This window comes from Bos grunniens, chromosome 18 (assembly GCF_055505025.1).
Source record: "Bos grunniens cultivar Pamir isolate PY7600 chromosome 18, Bosgru_T2T1.0, whole genome shotgun sequence".
In the NCBI taxonomy this organism is placed as follows: domain Eukaryota; kingdom Metazoa; phylum Chordata; class Mammalia; order Artiodactyla; family Bovidae; genus Bos; species Bos grunniens.
In genome coordinates, this window is record NC_141182.1 from 63024383 (window position 1) to 63046935 (window position 22553).

Consider the following 22553-nt stretch of genomic DNA (forward strand, 5'->3'; position numbering starts at 1 on the left):
AGTACTCTTCACCTGGGAGTGAGCCCGGCATAGATGCCTGAAAATCAAGTTGAAACTTAGAGTTTTGAGAAGTGTTTAAAGATGCTTTTCTTGGTATATTTTGATATTTATACCAAAGAATAAAGGGAAGTATGACTTACAATGTATATATCTTAAGATATATATTTTATATATGATATGTGTGTATGTGTATATTTCCATGTATGTATTCCTCTCACAAATATGAATATATATATACAGTCCAACTCTAGTCAAAGCTATGGTTTTTCCAGTAGTCATGTATGGATGTGAGAGTCTGACTATAAAGAAAGCTGAGCATCAAAGAATTGATGCTTTTGAACTGTGGTATTGGAGAAGACTCTTGAGAGTGCCTTGGACTGCAAGGAGATCCAACCAGTCCATCGAAGAACTGACTGATTTGAGAAGACCCTGATGCTGGGAAAGATTGAAGGTATGAGGAGAAGCGGATGACAGAGGATGAGATGGTTGGATGGCATCATCAACTTGATGGACATGAGTTTTGAGTAAACTCTGGAAGTTGGTGATGGACAGGGAGGCTTGGCAAGCTGCTGTCTGTGGGGTCGCAAAAAGTCAGACATGACTGAGCAACTGAACTGAACAGTCGAACTCAGTGACTAAACAACAGCAACATATGTATATGTATATATATGCATGCACATCTATCTGTCTATCCATTCATCTAATAAAATATGACTTTGAGGACTTCCTGGTGGCCCAGTGACTAAGACCCTGCACTCCCAATGCAGGGGTTGCCAATGTTCAATCCCTGGTCAGGGAACTGGATCCCACATGCCAAAACTAAGATCCCTCATGAGCAATGAAGACCTGGTGCAGTCAAATAAATAAACAAACAAACAAATAACATTTAAAAAACAAACAAAAAAATCATGGCTTTGTCATTGTAAAAAATGAGCCTATCCCAGAATATGCTCCATGTTGCAGGGGGTCATGGCACACTGAACAGCTGGTTCTACAATACTGAGAGAGGCACAGACATTACATCCTAGACAAGGGCTTCTCAACCTCAGTACTCCTGACATCTGTGGCTAGACGATGATTCTCTCTTGGGGGTGGTGGGCTGTCCTTGCATTGAGGGTGCTGAGTAGCACCTCTGCCTTTACCCACAGGTGCCCCAGCAGCCTCCCCCACGGTCATGACAAGCAAAAACCGTCTCCAGACACCGACGAATGGCCCCTAGTGGGCAACGTTGCCCCAGCTGAGAACCATTGTCTGTAGCGTCTGCTGACACGTACAGGCTGAAGAACCAGAGACATCACAAACCTCTGTGCACCCCGCAGCATCCCACGTCCCTTTCTTGGGACATGTTATAAGGTTCTACAGGACATGGACACAAAGATCAGCCCGGGAGAAGCTCCCTAGAACATATTTCCAGGCACAAATCTCCGAAGAATTCCTTTAATCTGATGTGACCCAGAGTCTGAACAACCAAGTACCCGCCCCCTCCCCCCACCCCCACCAACACACACACATACTCAGAAACAAACCCAGCCTAGACACACTTCTCTTTCCTTCCAGCTCCTTCAGGAGCCCCTTGCTGCTCTGACAACAATGAGGACCTTGCGGTTTGGAAAAAGAAATTACTTTGTCATACTGATTCATAACGCTGTCAGCAACCCACATGGAAATTTAACTTCCCTCCAAAACTCATGTCTTTTTCTTTTTTTTTTTCATAACCCATTGGTTAATATGTTTGAAGGACTTTAAAAAAAAAAACCAATACAATATTGTAAAGTAATTAACCTCCAATTAAAATAAATAAATTTATATTAAAAAAATCTCCTAAACTCTGATGCCTTAATTTCTTGTATTCTTCTGTTCTTCCAACATCATCCAGATACAGCTAGCCCTTCATACTGGAGCTCCTTGTTTTGAGCCTTGGGGATAATTATCAGCAACGAATAGAGACACAGGGTCCACTGGGCCCCCTACAGTGCACCCGGAGGTGGTGGCTGTGAATGTGGTGAGAGTCACACCCCACGTTGGCTGGGCCAGCAGGGCCCTTTCCGGCAGTCAGGGGTCTCTCATCTGAGGATGCCCAGGCCTGCCTGTGCATAACCTTTGAGATCCCAGTAGACATGGGAAGATCTTTACGGAGGATAGACATGAATTTAAGCAAACTCCAGGAGATAGTGGAGGACAGAGGAACCTGGTATGCTGGCGTCCATAGGGTTGCAAAGAGACACGGCTGAGAGGCTGAACGACAACAATTCCGGAAGATTCTAACAGGACAAAAGAGTACATGAAATTAAGACATCAGAGTTTGGGAGACTCATCAGGACTGGATGTACAGTTGTGACATGTTCATACAATGGATTCTTACATAGGAGGGAAAAGAAAAAATAGACTCACATGTAAAGGTATGATTATATCTCAAACATACAATGCTGAATGAAAACGTCTGGTCATGAAAGCACAGATTATATAATTTTATGCAGATGAAAATTCAATAACAACAGGGAAGGGAGATGATAGATAGATATGTGTGTGTTCAGTTGCTCAGTCATGTCCGACTCTTTGTGACCCCATGGACTGCAGCCTGCCAGGTTCCTCTGTCCATGGCACTCTCTAAGAAAGAATACTGGAGTGTGTTGCCATTTCTTCCCCCAGGGGATCTTTCCGACCCAGGGATCAAACCTGCATGTCTTGCATTGGCAGGTGGATTATTTACCGCTGTGCCATCTGGGAAGACCCTTTCTCTCCTATAGATAGCTTTCAATGGTTTTACGTGTTTGCATCTCCCACTGGACCAAGATCCACAACAAGATGAAGTTTTCTTCACTAATATTTGCTTAGAGACTTAGAATAGGCTATGCCGTACAGAAAACTATTGGAGGAATTAATTCATTGATTAAATATATCATGATTTCTAGGAGTTTATCAGCTGAATGTCAGAGAAAGTGTGTTATTTATGGTTTGCTTTCTAGAACACTTCGGTGATTTTGTTGATAACATTGGAAATGACTGAATCATCATGATAACCCCCTAGAATGGCTGGGGGAGGTTTCCAAGGGATTCTGAGGGTTTAGAGATAATCCTCTGATGAAGAGGGATGACCCTAAAGATGTTTATGTCTTCAGATTCCAGCTGTTGTTAGGATGGAGCTCTCAAGCTGAGTTTGAGAAAGTGTTACAGCTTCCATTGAAGACCTCCTGGGCATGTTACAGGGATAGGATTCAAGCTTTGAACTGCTCTTAGCATGTTGCAAGATCCATGTACACACTGGCATTAGTTGAGGGCTCTCTGGGCCTCTGGGACGTGGGACTAATGATTTTCTGTGTGAAAACTGAACAATCCAAGTCAGTGTATGTCACCTCCTTCAGTTCCTCTGCATCAGGGTCCTGCATAAAAGGGAATGACGAGTGAGGGTGTGCAAACACTTAGGGGAATGATGGGGGAAATGAGACTGCATTCAGAGGTTGTACCAAAGAGAACCTACCTCCCGATTCACCCTTCTGCCCACCTCAGGCTGGCTGTTCATTATAACAGCATCTGTGGGTGATAGAAGTCATTAAGACACTTGGGGGGGGGGCACTTCTGGATTCTCACTTTATCCATACAACACCAGTGGACAGAGAGAGACAGTGGATGTCTGAGATGACTCATCCTCCCCACAGTGTCGCTCAGTCGTGTCCAACTCTTTTCGACCCCACGGACTGCAGCACGCCAGGCTTCCCTGTCCACCACCAACTCCTGGAGTTTACCCAAACTCATGTCCATTGAGTTGGTGATGCCATCCAACCATCTCATCTCCCGAAAGCAGAGTCCGAGATTTTACCTCTTTGAAGTTCAAACGCCCACCGCATTGATAGCTCACCCCCCAATCTTTTAAAATATTTTTTGATGTGAACCATGTTTAAAGTCTTTGTTGAATTTGTTACAATTTTGCTTCTGTTTTGTGCTTTGGTTTTTTGGCCACCACGGGGCAGGTGGGACCTTAGGTCCCCGACCAGGGATCGAACCTGAAACCACTGCACTGCAAGGTGAATTTGTAACCACTGGACCACCAGGGAAGTTCCAACAACTGCCTACCTCTATCTCACTGGTTCTCTCCCCTGATTTCTCCCTTATGTCGATCCCTTCTCTAAATATTACTGGCTGCACTGGACCAGTGGAGAAGTATGCAACGACCTGTAAGCTGAGAGGAGGGGCAAGGGCATTGATGTTCCCTCTTGAAAGCTCTATCCTGGGACTTCCCTGGTGGTCCAGTGGTTAAGAATCTGCCTCTCGGGGGCGGAGCCAAGATGGCGGAGGAGTAGGGCGGGGAGAACACTTTCTCCCGCACAAATTCATCAAAAGAGCATTTAAACGTCGAGTAAATTCCACAAAACAACTTCTGAATGCCGGCAGAGGACATCAGGCACCCAGAAAAGCAACCCAACTCTTCGAAAGGAGGTAGGAAAAAATATTAAAAACAAAAAAAAAAGAGACAAAAGAGGGAGGGACGGAGTTCCGTCCCGGGAAGGGAGTCTTAAAAAGAGAGAAGTTTCCAAACACCAGGAAACCTTCTCACTGCCGAATCTGTGCCGAGCTTTGGAAGCACAGAGGGCAACATAACAGGGAGAAAAAATAAATAAACAATTAAAACTCGCAGATTGCGAGCCCTACGGTAACTCCCCCAGCGGAGAAGCAGCGCAGACGCCTGCATCCGCCATTAGCAAGCCGGGGCTGGGCAGGGAGGCGCGGCGCAGGCTGCATCGCTGAGAGTAAGAATCTGGCCTGAATACCCTGAGCGCTATCTGAGCAAAATAATTTGGGCTAGCAAACCAGACTGTGGGATATCTACCACGCGAAAAGCCAGCCCTAACCTAAGACCGCCAGGCCCGCGCACGGAACAAAGAATTGAACAGAGATAGCCGGCTGCAGATCTTCCCCCTCCGGTGACAGGCAGCCAGAGCCGGAAGGGGGCAATCGCAGCCCCAGAGAGACATTATCTATAAAACTGTAAGCAGGCTTCTTTGCTAACTAAAACTTCTTGGGGGTCTGGATGGTCAACATCTGCCTGAGAAGGTGCGCCGGTTTTACACCCAGATAACCGAGTGGCGGGGAGGTGATAAGTCGCAGCATTGGCGCTCGCCAAACACCTCATCACCTGAGCTGCTCGGACCTGGGAAGAGCACAAAATGCAGGCCCAACTGAGTCTGCGCCTCTGAGGACTACCCGAGTGCCTGAACCTGAGCGGCTTGGACCTGGGAGGTGCATGCAGCCCAGGCCAGCCTCGGATTGTTCCCGGTGGAACAACCTAGAGTCCAAGCAGTGTGGACAGGGAGGCTACACGCGCCGTGAGCGGGGGCATACCCAGGGTGGCTGAGGCACTGCGAGCCCACGCCAGTGTTATTTGTTTGCAGCATCCCTCCCTCCCTCCCCACAGCGCGACTGAACAAGTAAGCCTAAAAAAAAAAAAAAAAGTGTCCTCCACCGTGCCCTTTGTGTCAGGGCGGAAACCAGATGCTGAAGAGACTAGCAAACAGAAGAAGATATAACAGAGGGAAACGCCTTGGAAGCTACAGGCAATAGATCAAAACCCTGTGGTTACTACGGACTACATAGGAAGGGGCCTATAGATCTTGAGAAATATAAATCTGACCAAGGAACTAGCCAAAAATGAACTGAACCCACAACACCCACAAAAAAAAAAAAGTCCTAGATATATTTTTATTATTTTTACGATCATTCTTTCTTTCTTTTTTTTTTTAATTAAAAAAAATTTTTAAGTCCTCTATTGTTCCTTTAATTTTCACTTTTATAACCTATTACTTTGCAAGAAAAAAAAAAAAAAAGACCCTATTTTTTTCTTCTTCAGCAAACTTCATATGTATATATTTTATAATTTTTTGACCTTGTTTTTTTTTTGTTTGTTTGTTTGTTTTGTTTTTGTTTTTGTTCTTTTCTTCTTTTCTTTAACATTATATTTTTGAAATTCCAAACTCTACTCTAGATTTTTAATTTTCGCTTTTTGGTATATGTTATCAATTTTGTACCTATAGTTTTTTTTAATATAATTTCTGTGACTTTTTTTTTCTTCTTCTCTGTTTCTTTCTCTTCTTCTTTTATATAACATTGTATATCTGAAATTCCAAACTTTACTCTAGATTTTTAATTTATGCTTTTTGGTATTTGATATCAATTTTGTACCTGTATTTTCTTTATAATTTTTGTGACATTGTTCGTATTTGTTTGTTTGTTTTCTCTCTTTATTTTTCTTCTTCTTTTTTTTTTTTTAACATTGTATTTTTGAAATTCCAAACTCTACTCTAGATTTTTAATTTTTGCTTTCTGGTATTAGTTATCAATTTTGTACCTGTACTTTCTTTATAATTTTCGCGACCTTGTTTATTTTTGTTTGTTCGTTTTTTCTCTCTTTCTTTTCCTTCTTTTCTTTAACATCGTATTTTTGAAATTCCAAACTCTACTCTAGATTTTTAATTTTTGCTTTCTGGTATTAGTTATCAATTTCGTACCTGTACTTTCTTTATAATTTTCGCGACCTTGTTTGTTTTTGTTTGTTCATTTTTTCTCTCTTTCTTTTCCTTCTTCTTTTCTTTAACATCGTATTTTTGAAATTCCAAACTCTACTCTAGATTTTTAATTTTTGCTTTTATGTATTTGTTACCAATTTTGTACCTTTAAGGACCCAATCTTCAGGACCCATTTTTCACTAGGGAGTGAGATTACTGGCTTGACTGCTCTCTCTCCCTTTGGACTCTCCTTTTTCTCCACCAGGTCGCCTGTGTCTCCTCCCTAACCCCTCTCTACTCTACCCAACTCTGTGAATTTCTGTGTGTTCCAGACGGTGGAGAACACTTAGGGAACTGATTACTGGCTGGATCTGTCTCCCTCCTTTTCATTCCCCCCTTTTATCCTTCTGGCCACCTCTGTTACTTCCTCCTTCTTCTCTTCTCTGTATAACCCCGTGAACATCTCTGAGTGGTCCAGTTGTGGAGTGCACATAAGGAAGTGACTACTGGCTAGCCCACTCTCTCCACTATTGATTCACCTCATCTCATTTGGGTCACCTCTAACTCCCTCCTCCCTCTTCTCTTCTCCATGTAACCCTGTGAACCTCTCTGAGTGACCCTCGCTGTAGAGAAACTTTTCATCTTTAATGTAGATGTTTTATCAATGGTGCTGTATAGAAGGAGAAGTTTTGAAACTACTGTAAAAATAAGACCGATAACTGGAAGCAGGAGACTTAAGTCCAAACCCTGACTCCAGGGAACTCCTGACTCCAAGGAACATTAATTGACAGGAGCTCATCAAATGCCTCCATACCGACACTGAAACCAAGCACCACACAAGGGCCAATAAGTTCCAGGGCAAGACATACCAAGCAAATTCTCCAGCAACAAAGGAACACAGCCCTGAGCTTCAAGATACAGGCTGCCCAAAGTCACCCCAAAACTATAGACATCTCATAACTCATTACTGGACATTTCATTGCACTCCAGAGAGAAGAAATACAGCTCCACCCACCAGAACACCGACACAAGCTTCCCTAACCAGGAAACCTTGACAAGCCACCTGTACAAACCCACACACAGTGAGGAAACGCCACAATAAAGAACTCCACAAACTGCCAGAATACAGAAAGGACACCCCAAACTCAGCAATTTAAACAAGATGAAGAGACAGAGGAATACTCAGCAGATAAAGGAACAGGATAAATGCCCACCAAACCAAACAAAAGAGGAAGAGATAGGGAATCTACCTGATAAAGAATTCCGAATAATGATAGTGAAATTGATCCAAAATCTTGAAACTAAAATGGAATCACAGATAAAAAGCCTGGAGACAAGGATTGAGAAGATGCAAGAAAGGTTTAACAAGGATCTAGAAGAAATAAAAAAGTCAATATATAATGAATAATGCAATGAGTGAAATTAAAAACACTCTGGAGGCAACAAATAGTAGAATAACAGAGGCAGAAGACAGGATTAGTGAATTAGAAGATAGAATGGTAGAAATAAATGAATCAGAGAGGACAAAAGAAAAACGAATTAAAAGAAATGAGGACAATCTCAGAGACCTCCAGGACAATATTAAATGCTACAACATTCGAATCATAGGGGTTCCAGAAGAAGAAGACAAAAAGAAAGACCATGAGAAAATACTTGAGGAGATAATAGTGGAAAACTTCCCTAAAATGGGGAAGGAAATAATCACCCAAGTACAAGAAACCCAGAGAGTCCCAAACAGGAAAAACCCAAGGAGAAACACCCCAAGACACATATTAATCAAATTAACAAAGATCAAACACAAAGAACAAATATTAAAAGCAGCAAGGGAAAAACAACAAATAACACACAAGGGAATTCCCATAAGGATAACAGCTGATCTTTCAATAGAAACTCTTCAAGCCAGGAGGGAATGGCAAGACATACTTAAAATGATGAAAGAAAATAACCTACAGCCCAGATTATTGTACCCAGCAAGGATCTCATTCAAGTATGAAGGAGAAATCTGAAGCTTTTCAGACAAGCAAAAGCTGAGAGAATTCTGCACCACCAAACCAGCTCTCCAACAAATACTAAAGGATATTCTCTAGACAGGAAACACAAAAACGGTGTATAAACTCAAACCCAAAACAATAAAGTAAATGGCAACGGGATCATACTTATCAGTAATTACCTTAAACGTAAATGGGTTGAATGCCCCAACCAAAAGACAAAGACTGGCTGAATGGATACAAAAACAAGACCCCTACATATGTTGTCTACAAGAGACCCACCTCAAAACAGGGGACACATACAGACTGAAAGTGAAGGGCTGGAAAAAGATTTTCCATGCAAATAGGGACCAAAAGAAAGCAGGAGTAGCAATACTCATATCAGATAAAATAGACTTTAAAACAAAGGCTGTGAAAAGAGACAAAGAAGGTCACTACATAATGATCAAAGGATCAATCCAAGAAGAAGATATAACAATTATAAATATATATGCACCCAACACGGGAGCACCACAGTACGTAAGACAAATGCTAACAAGTATGAAAGGAGAAATTAACAATAACACAATAATAGTGGAAGACTTTAATACCCCACTCACACCTATGGATAGATCAACTAAACAGAAAATTAACAAGGAAACACAAACTTTAAACGATACAATAGACCAGTTAGACCTAATTGATATCTATAGGACATTTCATCCCAAAACAATGAATTTCACCTTTTTCTCAAGCGCACATGGAACCTTCTCCAGGATAGATCACATCCTGGGCCATAAAGCTAGCCTTGGTAAATTCAAAAAAATAGAAATCATTCCAAGCATTTTTTCTGACCACAATGCAGTAAGATTAGATCTCAATTACAGGAGAAAAACTATTAAAAATTCCAACATATGGAGGCTGAACAACACACTGCTGAATAACCAACAAATCACAGAAGAAATCAAAAAAGAAATCAAAATTTGCATAGAAACGAATGAAAATGAAAACACAACAACCCAAAACCTGTGGGACACGGTAAAAGCAGTCCTAAGGGGAAAGTTCATAGCAATACAGGCACACCTCAAGAAACAAGAAAAAAGTCAAATAAGTAACCTAACTCTACACCTAAAGCAACTAGAAAAGGAAGAAATTAAGAACCCCAGGGTTAGTAGAAGGAAAGAAATCTTAAAAATTAGAGCAGAAATAAATGCAAAAGAAACAAAAGAGACCATAGCAAAAATCAACAAAACCAAAAGCTGGTTCTTTGAAAGGATAAATAAAATTGACAAACCATTAGCCAGGCTCATCAAGAAACAAAGGGAGAAAAATCAAATCAACAAAATTAGAAACGAAAATGGAGAGATCACAACAGACAACACAGAAATACAAAGGATCATAAGAGACTACTATCAACAATTATATGCCAATAAAATGGACAACGTGGAAGAAATGGACAAATTCTTAGAAAAGTACAACTTTCCAAAACTAGACCAGGAAGAAATAGAAAATCTTAACAGACCCATCACAAGCATGGAAATTGAAACTGTAATAAAAAATCTTCCAGCAAACAAAAGCCCCGGTCCAGACGGCTTCACAGCTGAATTCTACCAAAAATTTAGAGAAGAGCTAACACCTATCCTGCTCAAACTCTTCCAGAAAATTGCAGAGGAAGGTAAACTTCCAAAGTCATTCTATGAGGCCACCATCACCCTAATACCAAAACCTGACAAAGATCCCACAAAAAAAGAAAACTACAGGCCAATATCACTGATGAACATAGATGCAAAAATTCTTAACAAAATTCTAGCAATCAGAATCCAACAACACATTAAAAAGATCATACACCATGACCAAGTGGGCTTTATCCCAGGGATGCAAGGATTCTTCAATATCCGCAAATCAATCAATGTAATACACCACATTAACAAATTGAAAACTAAAAACCGTATGATTATCTCAATAGATGCAGAGAAAGCCTTTGACAAAATTCAACATCCATTTATGATAAAAACTCTCCAGAAAGCAGGAATAGAAGGAACATACCTCAACATAATAAAAGCTATATATGACAAACCCACAGCAAACATTATCCTCAATGGTGAAAAATTGAAAGCATTTCCTCTAAAGTCAGGAACACGACAAGGGTGCCCACTTTCACCATTACTATTCAACATAGTTTTGGAAGTTTTGGCCACAGCAATCAGAGCAGAAAAAGAAATAAAAGGAATCCAAATTGGAAAAGAAGAAGTAAAACTCTCACTATTTGCAGATGACATGATCCTCTACATAGAAAACCCTAAACATTCCACCAAAAATTACTAGAACTAATCAATGACTATAGTAAAGTTGCAGGATATAAAATCAACACACAGAAATCCCTTGCATTCCTATACACTAATAATGAGAAAACTGAAAGAGAAATTAAGGAAACAATTCCATTCACCATTGCAATGGAAAGAATAAAATACTTAGGAATATATCTACCTAAAGAAACTAAAGACCTATATATAGAAAACTATAAAACACTGGTGAAAGAAATCAAAGAGGTCACTAATAGATGGAGAAATATACCATGTTCATGGATTGGAAGAATCAATATAGTGAAAATGAGTATACTACCCAAAGCAATTTATAGATTCAACGCAATCCCTATCAAGCTACCAACAGTATTCTTCACAGAGCTAGAACAAATAATTTCACAAATTGTATGGAAATACAAAAAACCTCGAATAGCCAAAGCGATCTTGAGAAAGAAGAATGGAACTGGAGGAATCAACCTACCTGACTTCAGGCTCTACTACAAAGCCACAGTTATCAAGACAGTATGGTACTGGCACAAAGACAGAAATATTGATCAATGGAATAAAATAGAAAGCCCAGAGATAAATCCACTCACATATGGACACCTTATCTTTGACAAAGGAGGCAAGAATATACAATGGATTAAAGACAATCTCTTTAACAAGTGGTGCTGGGAAATCTGGTCAACCACTTGTAAAAGAATGAAACTGGACCACTTTCTAACACCATACACAAAAATAAACTCAAAATGGATTAAAGATCTAAACATAAGACCAGAAACTATAAAACTCCTAGAGGAGAACATAGGCAAAACACTCTCCGACATACATCACAGCAGGATCCTCTATGACCCACCTCCCAGAATATTGGAAATAAAAGCAAAAATAAGCAAATGGGACCTAATTAACCTTAAAAGCTTCTGCACATCACAGGAAACTATCAGCAAGGTGAAGAGACAGCCTTCAGAATGGGAGAAAATAATAGCAAGTGAAGCAACTGACAAACAACTAATCTCAAAAATATACAAGCAACTCCTACAGCTCAACTCCAGAAAAATAAATGACCCAATCAAAAATGGGCCAAAGAACTAAATAGACATTTCTCCAAAGAAGACATACAGATGGCTAACAAACACATGAAAAGATGCTCAACATCACTCATTATCAGAGAAATGCAAATCAAAACCACTATGAGATACCATTTCACGCCAGTCAGAATGGCTGTGATCCAAAAGTCTACAAATAATAAATGCTGGAGAGGGTGTGGAGAAAAGGGAACCCTCTTACACTGTTGGTGGGAATGCAAACTAGTACAGCCACTATGGAGAACAGTGTGGAGATTCCTTCAAAAACTGGAAATAGAACTGCCTTATGATCCAGCAATCCCACTGCTGGGCATACACACTGAGGAAACCAGAAGGGAAAGAGACACGTGTACCCCAATGTTCATCGCAGCACTGTTTTTAATAGCCAAGACATGGAAGAAACCTAGATGCCCATCAGCAGATGAATGGATAAGAAAGCTGTGGTACATATACACAATGGAGTATTACTCAGCCATTAAAAAGAATACATTTGAAGCAGTTCTAATGAGGTGGATGAAACTGGAGCCTATTATACAGAGTGAAGTAAGCCAGAAGGAAAAACATAAATACAGTATACTAACGCATATATATGGTATTTAGAAAGATGGTAACAATAACCCGGTGTACGAGACAGCAAAAGAGACACTGATGTATGCAACAGTCTTATGGACTCTGTGGGAGAGGAAGAGGGTGGGAAGATTTGGGAGAATGGCAACGAAAAATGTAGAATATCATGTAGGAAACGAGTTGCCAGTCCAGGTTCGATGCACGATGCTGGATGCTTGGGGCTGGTGCACTGGGATGGCCCAGAGGGATGGTATGGGGAGGGAGGAGGGAGGAGGGTTCGGGATGGGGAACACATGTATACCTGTGGCAGATTCATTTTGATATTTGGCAAAACGAATACAATTATGTGAAGTTTAAAAATAAAATAAAATTAGAAAAAAAAAAAAGCAGAGACAAAAAAAAAAAAAAAAGAAAGATAAACAATTAAAAAAAAAAAAATCTGCCTCTCAAGGCAGGGGATGCAGGTTTGATCCCTGGTCCAGGAACTAAGATCCTACATGCCTTGGAACAGTTAAGCTTATGCACCAAACTAGAGAGCCCAAGTGCCAGAATGAAAGATTCCGTGTGATGCAGCCAAGTTCCCTGGTGCTGCAATGAAGACCCTATGCAGCCAAATAAAAAAGGAAGGAAGAAAGGAAGGAAGGAAGGGAGGAAAGAAAGACAGCTCTGTGTCTGTGGCTCCTGCCTTGAGCACATACCTGTACACTGTCTTCTCCCTTCCCCACTTTGCCCAGATGCACTGGCCTCTCTTCCTGAGACTTACCCTTTGCATCAGGGCACCAGTGATGGACGAGGAAGGAGATAAAGCTGACAAGGAATACGAAGGCCACAGAGGGTCCAACCAGAGCATGCAGGTGCCTGGGGTTACCTGGAGGAAGACGTGAATCCATTACGAAACAAACCATAGCAGCTCTTCTTTACTGTTTGCCGGGTAAATGAATGCAGTATCTCTACCTTCACAATACCCTTGAGTCAAACAAATTAAATTATCCAGTGGAAGAAAAAAGCGAAATAAAGATCAAAGTAAGGGCAGTTGTCTTATGTCACATGCCCAGGAAACGACAAGACAGTTGAGCCCAGGGCTGCAGAACGAAGCTTGGCTGTGGTCTCATGAGCTATATTTAGGCTGATGCTCTGCGGGTGAGGGAGAGAGAAAAGACCAACCCCTCTGCCAGCTATTGCCGGACATACTTTGTTGTCCATCCCCCGACCAACAAAACCAGTCCTTTCAGAAATTAGGAGGAAAGTTGATTGGGAAGTTGTGCTGTTTCCCACCTTTGAGTCCAAGATCTGAACTCACTCAAAAGAATACTGGCAGCCTTCCTCGATGGTCCAGCAGTTAAGAATACACCTGCCGACGCAGGGGACATGGGTTCCATCCCTGGGCCAGGAAGATTCCACGTGTCCCAGAGCGACTAAGCCTGTACTGAACTACTGAAGCCTGTGTGCTGCAACTACAGAAAGCCCACGCACAGCAACAGAGACCCAGAGCAGCCAAAAATAAATAAAGACATAAAATAACAAAAAAGAACATTGGCATTCACCTTCCAGAATCTATCTGCATCTACACATACAATTGGAATTGGGGTGAAGTAAAGGTTTTGGGGTGGGGAAATGGACAGGGGGAAGTTTTGTACCATGTATACAGCACTTTCTTTGATCCAGGACCTGTGCTGTGTGGGGTGGCGGTGTGGGGAGTAATGTTTTCACCTTTTTGATTTGATCCCATCCTCATAGACAGCCTCAAAGGGAAGAGGTTCAATCTGGCTCTATTGTGGATAAAATAGAGGGTCAAAGAGGTAATCTTACCAAAGTAGACTAATGATGGTTTGAACTCAAGTATGTTTGGCATTCTAGTGTTTTATAAGACGGGCTTCCCGGGTGGCTCAGTGGTAAAGAACCTGCCTGCCAATGCAGGAGACATGGGTTCAATCCCTGAGTGGAGAAGACCCTTTGGAATAGGAAATGGCAACCCACTCCAGTATTCTTGCCTGGAGAATCCAATGGACAGAGGAGTCTGGTGGGCTATAGTCCATGGGGTTGCAGAGTCGGACACAACTGAGTGACTAAACCACCACCACAAGCTGCTAAGACTCCAGGCTTCCAATGCAGGGGTTGCAGATTTGATCCTTGGTCAGGGAAACTAAGATCCAACATGGAGCAGCTGATTTTTTAAAAAAAGGTTTAAAATAGGGAGATTATCCTAGATTATTTGGATGATCCCAGTGTAAACATGAAGTTCTTACAAGAAAAGAGAGAGGGAGAAGAAGAGTTGGAGAGAGATGTGATGAAAGAAAGTGGGTCAGAGTGAGGCACTGGCAGGTAGACATGACCAACCACTGTAGCTGTGAAGTTGGACGACGTGACCGTGAGATGTAGGGAAATGTAAGAAGCTTCTAGAAGCTGGAACAGGCAATGGATTCTTCCCCAGAACCTCCAGAAGGAATGCAATCCTCCTGTCGTCTTGATTTTAGCCCAGTGTCACCCATTCATTTTAGAGGGCTTCCCTGGTGGCTCAGATGATAGAGTCTGCCTGCCATGTGGGAGACCTGGGTTCAATCCCTGGTTCAGGAAGATCCCCTGGAGGAGGGCGTGGCAACCCACTCCAATATTCGTGGACAGAGGATCCTGGCAGGCTACAGTCCATGGGGTCACAAAGAGTCAAACACCCCTGAGCAACTAACATTTTCACTTTTATCCATTTCAGACTTCCCATTTATAGAACTGTAAATACTTTAAAACACCATGGTGTTATTATCCCCTGAGCCTGTGGAAATTTGTTGAAGCAGCATAGGAAAGAATGTCCAATGCATATTGTACATCACTTAAACGAGTACTTAATGAGTAAGAACTTAAACTGGAACAGTACTTAAATGAGTAGGTTAATGAAGGAACCCTAAACATGGATGGATTCAGTTCTTACTGTAGCTTTTGTGCTACTGAGAACTTTTGGTTTCATCCCGACAGACAAGAGCTCATTTCTTTTTATTTTTAAAGATTAAAAAAATTTTTTTTGATGTGGATCATTTTTTAAAGTCTTTATTGAATTTGTTACAATATTGCTTCTGTTCTATGTTTTGCTTTTTTGCCATGAGGCAAGTGGGATCTTAGCTTCCTGACCAGGGATCGAACTCACACCCCTGCATTGGAAGGTGGGTTCTTTTTTTGTATATACATCCAAATGTATTCATTTATTTTTAAAAATTTATTTTTGATTGTAAATAATTGCTTTACAATGTTGTGTTGGTTTCTGCCATTCATCAACATCAATCAGCTGTAGGTATGCATATATCCCTTCCCTAGTGAACCTCCCTCCCACCTCCCATGCCATCCCACCCCTCTGGGTTGTCATGGAGACCTGGTTGAGCTCCCTGGGTTACACAGCAACATCCCATTAGCTGTCTGTTTTACATCTGGTAATGGATATGTTTCAATGCTACTCTCAATTCGTCCCACCCTCTCCTTCCCCTGCCAAAGTCTGTTCTCTATGTCTGTGTCTCTATTCCCACCCTGCAAATAGGTTCCTCAGTATTGTCTTTCTAGATTCCATATATAAGCATTGCTATATGAACTTTGTTTTTCAGAACTGACTCAAATGCGTTCCTTTTTATGGCTGAAGGAAGGTAGATTCTTAACCACTGGACCACCTGGGATGTCCCAGTGCTCATTTCTTGGCAGACAGAACTTCTCAAAGAACTGGGCCATCGCCCCCACCAGTTGCTGCCTTCTTTTCCCTTCCTGAAGCCTTCACAGTTCTCATCTCCAGTTAGCAATGCAGAGAGATTAGTCATGGCATTATTCCTGGTGGGGAGGGGTGGGGTGGGGTCAGGTTTATTCTCATCCTCCTCTCTTCTCCTCTCCTGTCTGAGGAGGAGACCTCAGCTACAGAAAATTAGAGATTAAGAGCCCTTGCTGGGGAAAAATGTATATATGTGTATAACTGAGTCACTTTGCTGTATACAGCAGAGATCAGCACAATGCTGTAAGTCAACTATACTTCAATAAAAAAAATAATGAGTCCTAACTGGACAACAATCCATGGGATCACAAAGAATTGGACATGACTGAATGACTGAACTGAACTGAACTGGACCAACTGCACACAGACCCTTTGGGGTACCCCCTTTTGATGTGGTAGAATCTGGGGATCAGACAGGGTAGATGACAAGTCCAAGAGCACAGAGCTGGAAAGGTGGCTAACTCAACACCTGCAGGCTCAGTCACTCAGTCGTGTCTGACTCTTTTTGACCCCATGGGGTGTAGCCCGCCAGGCTCCTCTGTCCATGGGATTCTCCAGGCAAGAATACCCGAGCGAGTTTGAGTAAACTCCAGGGGATAGTGAAGGACAGGGAAGCCTGGCATCCTACAGTCCATGGGGTTGCAGAGTCAGACACAACTTAGCAACTGAACAATACTGGAATGGGTTGCTGTTTCCTCCTCCTGGGGATCTTCCTGACCCAGGGATCAAACCTGTGTCTCCTGCCTTGGCATGCAGGTACTTTACCGCTGAGCCACCTGGGAAGCCCAGCTGAGTCCATAATCTATTCAAGAGTTTCTCCCTCCCAGGGTTCTGCAAGCAGAGATCAGAGGAATCAGTTACTCACCGCTGTTGGAGTTTGGTTTTGTGTGTAGTGGCAGACTACTTGAAGAGTTTCCTAGAAAGAGGAACAGGAGAGAGGTGAGGGAAGGAGGCTGCCTTTTGTTTCATGGAAGCTTCTTTGTCATCTAATGCTGAGCTCCTGAGAGTCTTAGCATCCCTTCTCCTAATCCCTGGGGACTTGACTGCCTCCCTGAGCTTCAAGATGCCGAGAGGTGGACTTCCCTGGTGGTCCTGGCGGGTAAGACTTGGCCTTCCAATGCAGGGGGTGTGGGTTCCATCCAAAGATCCCACATGCCTCGAGGCCAGAAAACCAAAATATTTAAAAAAAAGAATCAGGGCTTCCCTGGTGGCTCAGAGGTTAAGAATCCGCCTGCCAATACAGGAGACAGGGGTTCTATCCCTGATCCAGGAAGATCCCACATGCCGAGGAGCAACTAAGCCCATGCCCTACAACTACTGGGCCGGCGCTCCAGAGCCTGGGAGCCACAAGTACTGTGCCCATGTGCTGCAACGACCGAAACCCGCACACCCTAGAGCTTGTACTCCACAACAGGAGAAGCCGCCACAAATGAGAAACCTGTGCACTGCAGCTAGAGAGGAGCCCCCGCTCCTGAGAAAAGCCTGTGCAGCAACAAGACGCAGTACAGCAAAAAATAAATAAATACAATTATGAAAAAAACATTTAGTTTGAATCAAGAGGTTCCTCACCTGTGACAGACAGGTACAGTGGGTCGCTGGAGTCTGACCATGAGTAGGGAGAGCGAGTGAAAGAGCCATAGCACCTGTAGACCCCGCTGTGGTCTGGGGTCCCAGGACCCAGAGGGAACTCTGCCTGGAGTGCTCCGCGGGGGCCCCGCCCTCCAGCCAGCGGGCGCCCAAGGTTCACCCCCTCCCTGAGCAGATGGAACTGGTCAAAGGCGCTCTCGGAGCTGCAGACCAAGGTCACGTTCTCCCCTGACCTCACCACGGGTCCTCCCTGGGCTGAGAGAGAGGGTTTCTTGGACAGACCTGGAAGGAGAAGAGGCAGTTTCGTGAGACAGGCTTTTCCCGAATCCCATGTCCTTCATCCCTGAACTGAGAATTCACACCCGCAGTTCTTCTCAACTCTCTCTCTCTTGCTCTCACTCTCTAATTCTCCCCTATCTCTCTCCTACTTTCTCTCTCTAGGTCTCTGAAATTGCCTCCCTCCTAATTTTTTTCCTTCTTGTATTTTTTTTTAAACACTCTGTACTTCTCCTTGGATTGGTTGATTTGATCTGTCTTCTTTAATTCTGCGGCTTTCATTCTCTATCTCGTCTCTATCTTTCAGCATTATTCATCTATCTATTCTGTTATCTGTCTATATCTCCATCCACCATTTATCTACCCATCTTATCATCTATCTATATATCCATCCATCGTTCCACCATCTATCTACCTTTCTATGTATGTATCTATCTACCTATTTTATCATCTATGTGTATGTTCATCCATCATTTTACCTATCTATCTATCATCTATTTCCACTTCCATGACTTCCTCAGCTTCTCTGTCTCTCTGGGTCTCTTTTGTAATCCCTATTATCCACCCCCAGATCACCATCTTTCTCAATCTTTGCACCCATCCACCCTCCCAAGTCTTTTATTTTTAGGGCTTTTCTGTCCACTCCCTTCTTTCTCATTAATTCTCTATCCCTTTTTCTTTCTATTTACCTTTATTTTTTTCATGTTTCTCCCACCGCCCTCAGTCCCTCTGGCTTATTTTCTGCGTGTGCGCACAGCAACTGTGTTTCTGCCTCTGCTTTTTGATGACTCTGTTTTCTCTCTGATTCCATGTCTCTGTGGGCTTTGACCTCCATAATCTTACAACGTTTGGTGTGACCTTGCATGTGGGCCTGAGTATACAGCACGAGAACCCATGAAACACACAACATACAGGAGCTGGCGTTTGGCTCCGTCACCAGGGACCTTGGTGTCCTGGGGCACAGTGTGGCTCAACCACCTGGAACGAAGCCACATCTGAGTGAACACAGTATCTGTGCATCACCCAGGGCATGAGGACACAGGGCTCCTGGAGAAACAGCCTGAGCCAGATCAACCTGGTCATGAAGTCCTGGGTAGATACATGGTGTATCCTTGGGTTATTTGAGTAGAGAAGAGAGTGTAGAGTTGAAATGGAAACCAGGCTCCTAAACTGTTTCTGGTCTCTGAGCAAAGTCAGGGTGGAAGGGCACCCTCTCTGCTACCTGCCTTTCTGTCTGTGTCTCTCACTTCACTCTTTATCTCCATCTCTGAGTTCCTCTGTCTCTGCCCCTGCACCTGTCTTTTCTGTTATAACAGGTGGTCTGTACTTGTTTCTCCTCTTTCTTTGTCTCTTGGATGCAACTCTCACCAAGTCGGTTTCTCCCCATGAAAAGCACCCCTCTCTCATCTCCCACACCACCACCTGGGGCTTCCACGTCCTGGTACATCCAGTCTGTATGCCAGCCCTTGACATTCTCACCTGTGATCACCGTGTCCAGAGGGTCACTGAGGGGCTGACCACTCAGAGTGGGAGAGATTGAAAGCACAGAAACGTCTGCAGGAAAACCTCTTCATCTCAAGGTCACCTGCTTACCAACCTTAGTTCCACATGCGGTTTCATTTCCCTGGAATGGGACGTAGCAATCGTAGATTTGGGATTTTAGGATGCGGGCATCACGGGGCACCATGATTCTGCCCACTGTGGGACCCAATTTCCTCTATTAAATAGGTTTTTATCTAGAATGCCTGGAGAACTTCCTGTCGTTCTGACTGGACCCTGACTCAAACTCCCACTGGGATCCGGGAGACCGGGACAACGGGTGGCCTCTCTGGACAAGAGCTCTCTGACCTGTGACCACAATCTCCACGGGGTCACTGGGTGCTGACCACACAGTGGGGAGGTGACTGTAGTGACCATGACATCTGTAGGTTCCTGCATGTGCTTCGGTCACAGGGCCCATGAGGAAGTTCTTCCAGAATATGATGCCCTGGAGCTCAGGGACATTGGTTCTGTCATCCTTGTGCAGCCTGAACCTGTCAAATCCGAGAGGGGAGTGACACCAGAGAGTCACATGCTGTCCTTGAGGAACTACGGGGCTTGGCCAGGCTGACAGGGAGGGCTTGTCATGACCACCTGGGGGAGAAGAATGCACGGTTTACAGTAGAAAATGGGGAACCCCTTCCCCTCGATGGACTCAGAGGACCCTCCCTCTTCCCACATCTCTAAGGCTCCTTTTCAAACCAGGGGAACCCGTGCTCCATGGAGATTCCCACACCACAGGGGCATAGCACACCCTACATGAAAAACATCTGCTGAGAATTTTGAGTGTGTGTGTATGCTCAGTCATGTCTGACTCTTGTGACCCCATGCACTGTAGCCCTCTAGGCTCCTCTGTCCATGTGGATCTCCAGACAAGAATACTGTAGTGGGTTGCCATTTCCTTCTCCAGGGGATCTTCCAACCCCAGGATTGAACCCACATCTCTTGCAGCCCCTGCTTTGCAGGCATGTTCTACACCACTGAGATACCTGGGAAGCCTGAGAATTTTGGGCAAGTGTTGACTAACAGACTCTTCCTGGATGTTGATAATGTAAAATTTGTTTTATAAAACAAGACGGAATAGACACCCAATGGAAGAACAACCTGTGTGAGTGAAATGATGTCAGCTCACATGAGAAACACAGGACATGATGGAGCCTGTGGTAGAACCTTCTGGAATCTCAGGGGGCAGGGCATAGGTTCTCCCCTTATTCTGAATGGAGGCCAGCAGCAGCAGTTCTCTGCAATGCCTATCCATGGAACTGCTGGAGAGCTTGAGTCATCACTTTGTCCTCCAAGGGTCTGTGGTCCCTGGCCCTGCTGCCTTCCCTCAGTCTACAGATAACACCAGTCCCTCGCAGTCACCCCCGCTCTGAGCATCACAGTCTCCTGTAGGTGCCCATAGAGCCTGGCTCAGCAGAGGGAAGAGTATCTGGGGGAGGGTCTCTGGGCCAGAACTGGGGGCTAGACTTCCCTGAAAATGTTAGTCAACCAGTCATGTCTGACTCTTTGTGACCCCATGGGCTATAGCCCACCAGACTCCTGTATCCATGGAATAGTCCAGGCAAGAATACTGGAGTGGCTTGCCATTTCCTTCTCCAGGGGATCTTCCCAACCAAGGGATCAAACCCAGGTCTCCCTCACTGCAGGCAGACTCTTTACCATCAAAGCCACCTTGGGCTCCCATTTTCTACTTCCAAAAGACCACCCTCATATGGTTATGACTTCCCATGGTTGACCCATCACCCTACCTTCTGCGCCATCTCCCCTCCTATTACAAGAGAGTCTTACTTGAGGAGGATGGCAACCACGGTTTGGGGGAAAGACTCACCCTCTTGTGCCCAGATGCTCTGGATCAAGAAGAAACCTGGAAGAGAGACTCATGATGGACGATCCATCTCATGTCAGACCTGGCTTCCTACTCCCCTGGCCTGGTGTGTGGGCCTCGTTGGCAAGGATGTTGCTCGGCCTTGATGAACCCAACCATCAAGGTCCACTTGGCCCCTGTGGAGGCAGGGCTCTCTGTTAAGGTGGACCCAGCCCTCCTGGTCAATATTTGCACCAGGCTTTATTCCCTTCCAGGACTCACCAAGACATGCCAGGCTGACGATGGCAGACAGCATGGCGCTGCTCCTACTGAGCAGCAGGCAGCAGCTTTGCAGACCTGAAGAGTACACAGGATGTTATGATGACGCCCCAACTAACGTCGTGTGCAAGCTGACCACGGGACAGAAAGGTGACTCACACAGGCTCTTCTTACCTTAAAAAAAGCAGTGTGTGAGGGCCCGGCTGAGGGAGGAATTGGGCTTCCTGGAAAATTTTAAGGCCAGTGCTGTCTCTTCAGATTGTTTAACAAACTTGAACCACAACCTCTGGCCCAACCCACCTTTGGCTACATTTTCAAGTTTACCAAAAATGTATGCTGCAATATCTAATCTGCTATGACTTTGAGGCACTGGATTATTTTCTGTTTTCATTCTTGATATGATTTTCATAGAATTTCTTATTTCATTCCTATATTAAAAATTTTCCCAGCATTATATTTTATCTTTAATGTTCAACCATCTCTATGACATCCACAGTAAAAATGTCTTTACTTAAAATGCTAATTTCATGATTTTTAAAAATTTATGGATTTTCCTATATTGTATTTTCTTTTCCCTGTATGTATGCACTGCCAAGTTCCTGGAACATGTAACAATTTTTAAAAATTTATGAATTGTTGGCTTACAATATTATATTAGTTACAGGTGTATTACATAGTGATTCAGCATTTTCAGAGATTACACACATTACAAAATATTATACAATATTGACTATATTCCCTGTGCCAGACATTATAACCCTGTGACTTAATTATTCTATAAATGGTTGTTGGTATTTCTTAATCCAGTCTACATACTTTGCTGCCCCTCACACCCACCCCATTCCCCTCTCCCCTCTGGTAACCACTAGTTTCTCCTTTGAATCTGTGAGCCTGATTCTCTTTTGTT

General features: G+C 43.5%; 1 protein-coding gene across 2 annotated transcripts; it reads right to left on the bottom strand.

Moving 5' to 3' along the window:
* Positions 1-1777: 1777 nt before the first annotated feature.
* On the bottom strand, positions 1778-21799 carry LOC147354665 (killer cell immunoglobulin-like receptor 2DL5A). 2 transcript variants are annotated; one of them, XM_086354570.1, is made up of 8 exons: positions 21650-21799; positions 21392-21427; positions 19870-20154; positions 17728-18027; positions 17024-17074; positions 13183-13287; positions 3479-3531; positions 1778-3380 (listed from the first exon to the last, which is right to left on the bottom strand). In XM_086354570.1, the coding sequence occupies exons 1-8, from the start codon at positions 21681-21683 to the stop codon at positions 3234-3236; spliced, it is 1011 nt and encodes a 336-aa protein (XP_086210696.1). In that variant the 5' UTR covers positions 21684-21799; the 3' UTR covers positions 1778-3233. The 2 variants fall into 2 exon arrangements, with proteins under 2 accessions (XP_086210696.1, XP_086210697.1); XM_086354571.1 differs by having other exon boundaries at positions 21392-21564; positions 21650-21737.
* Between the last annotated feature and the right edge of the window lie 754 nt (positions 21800-22553).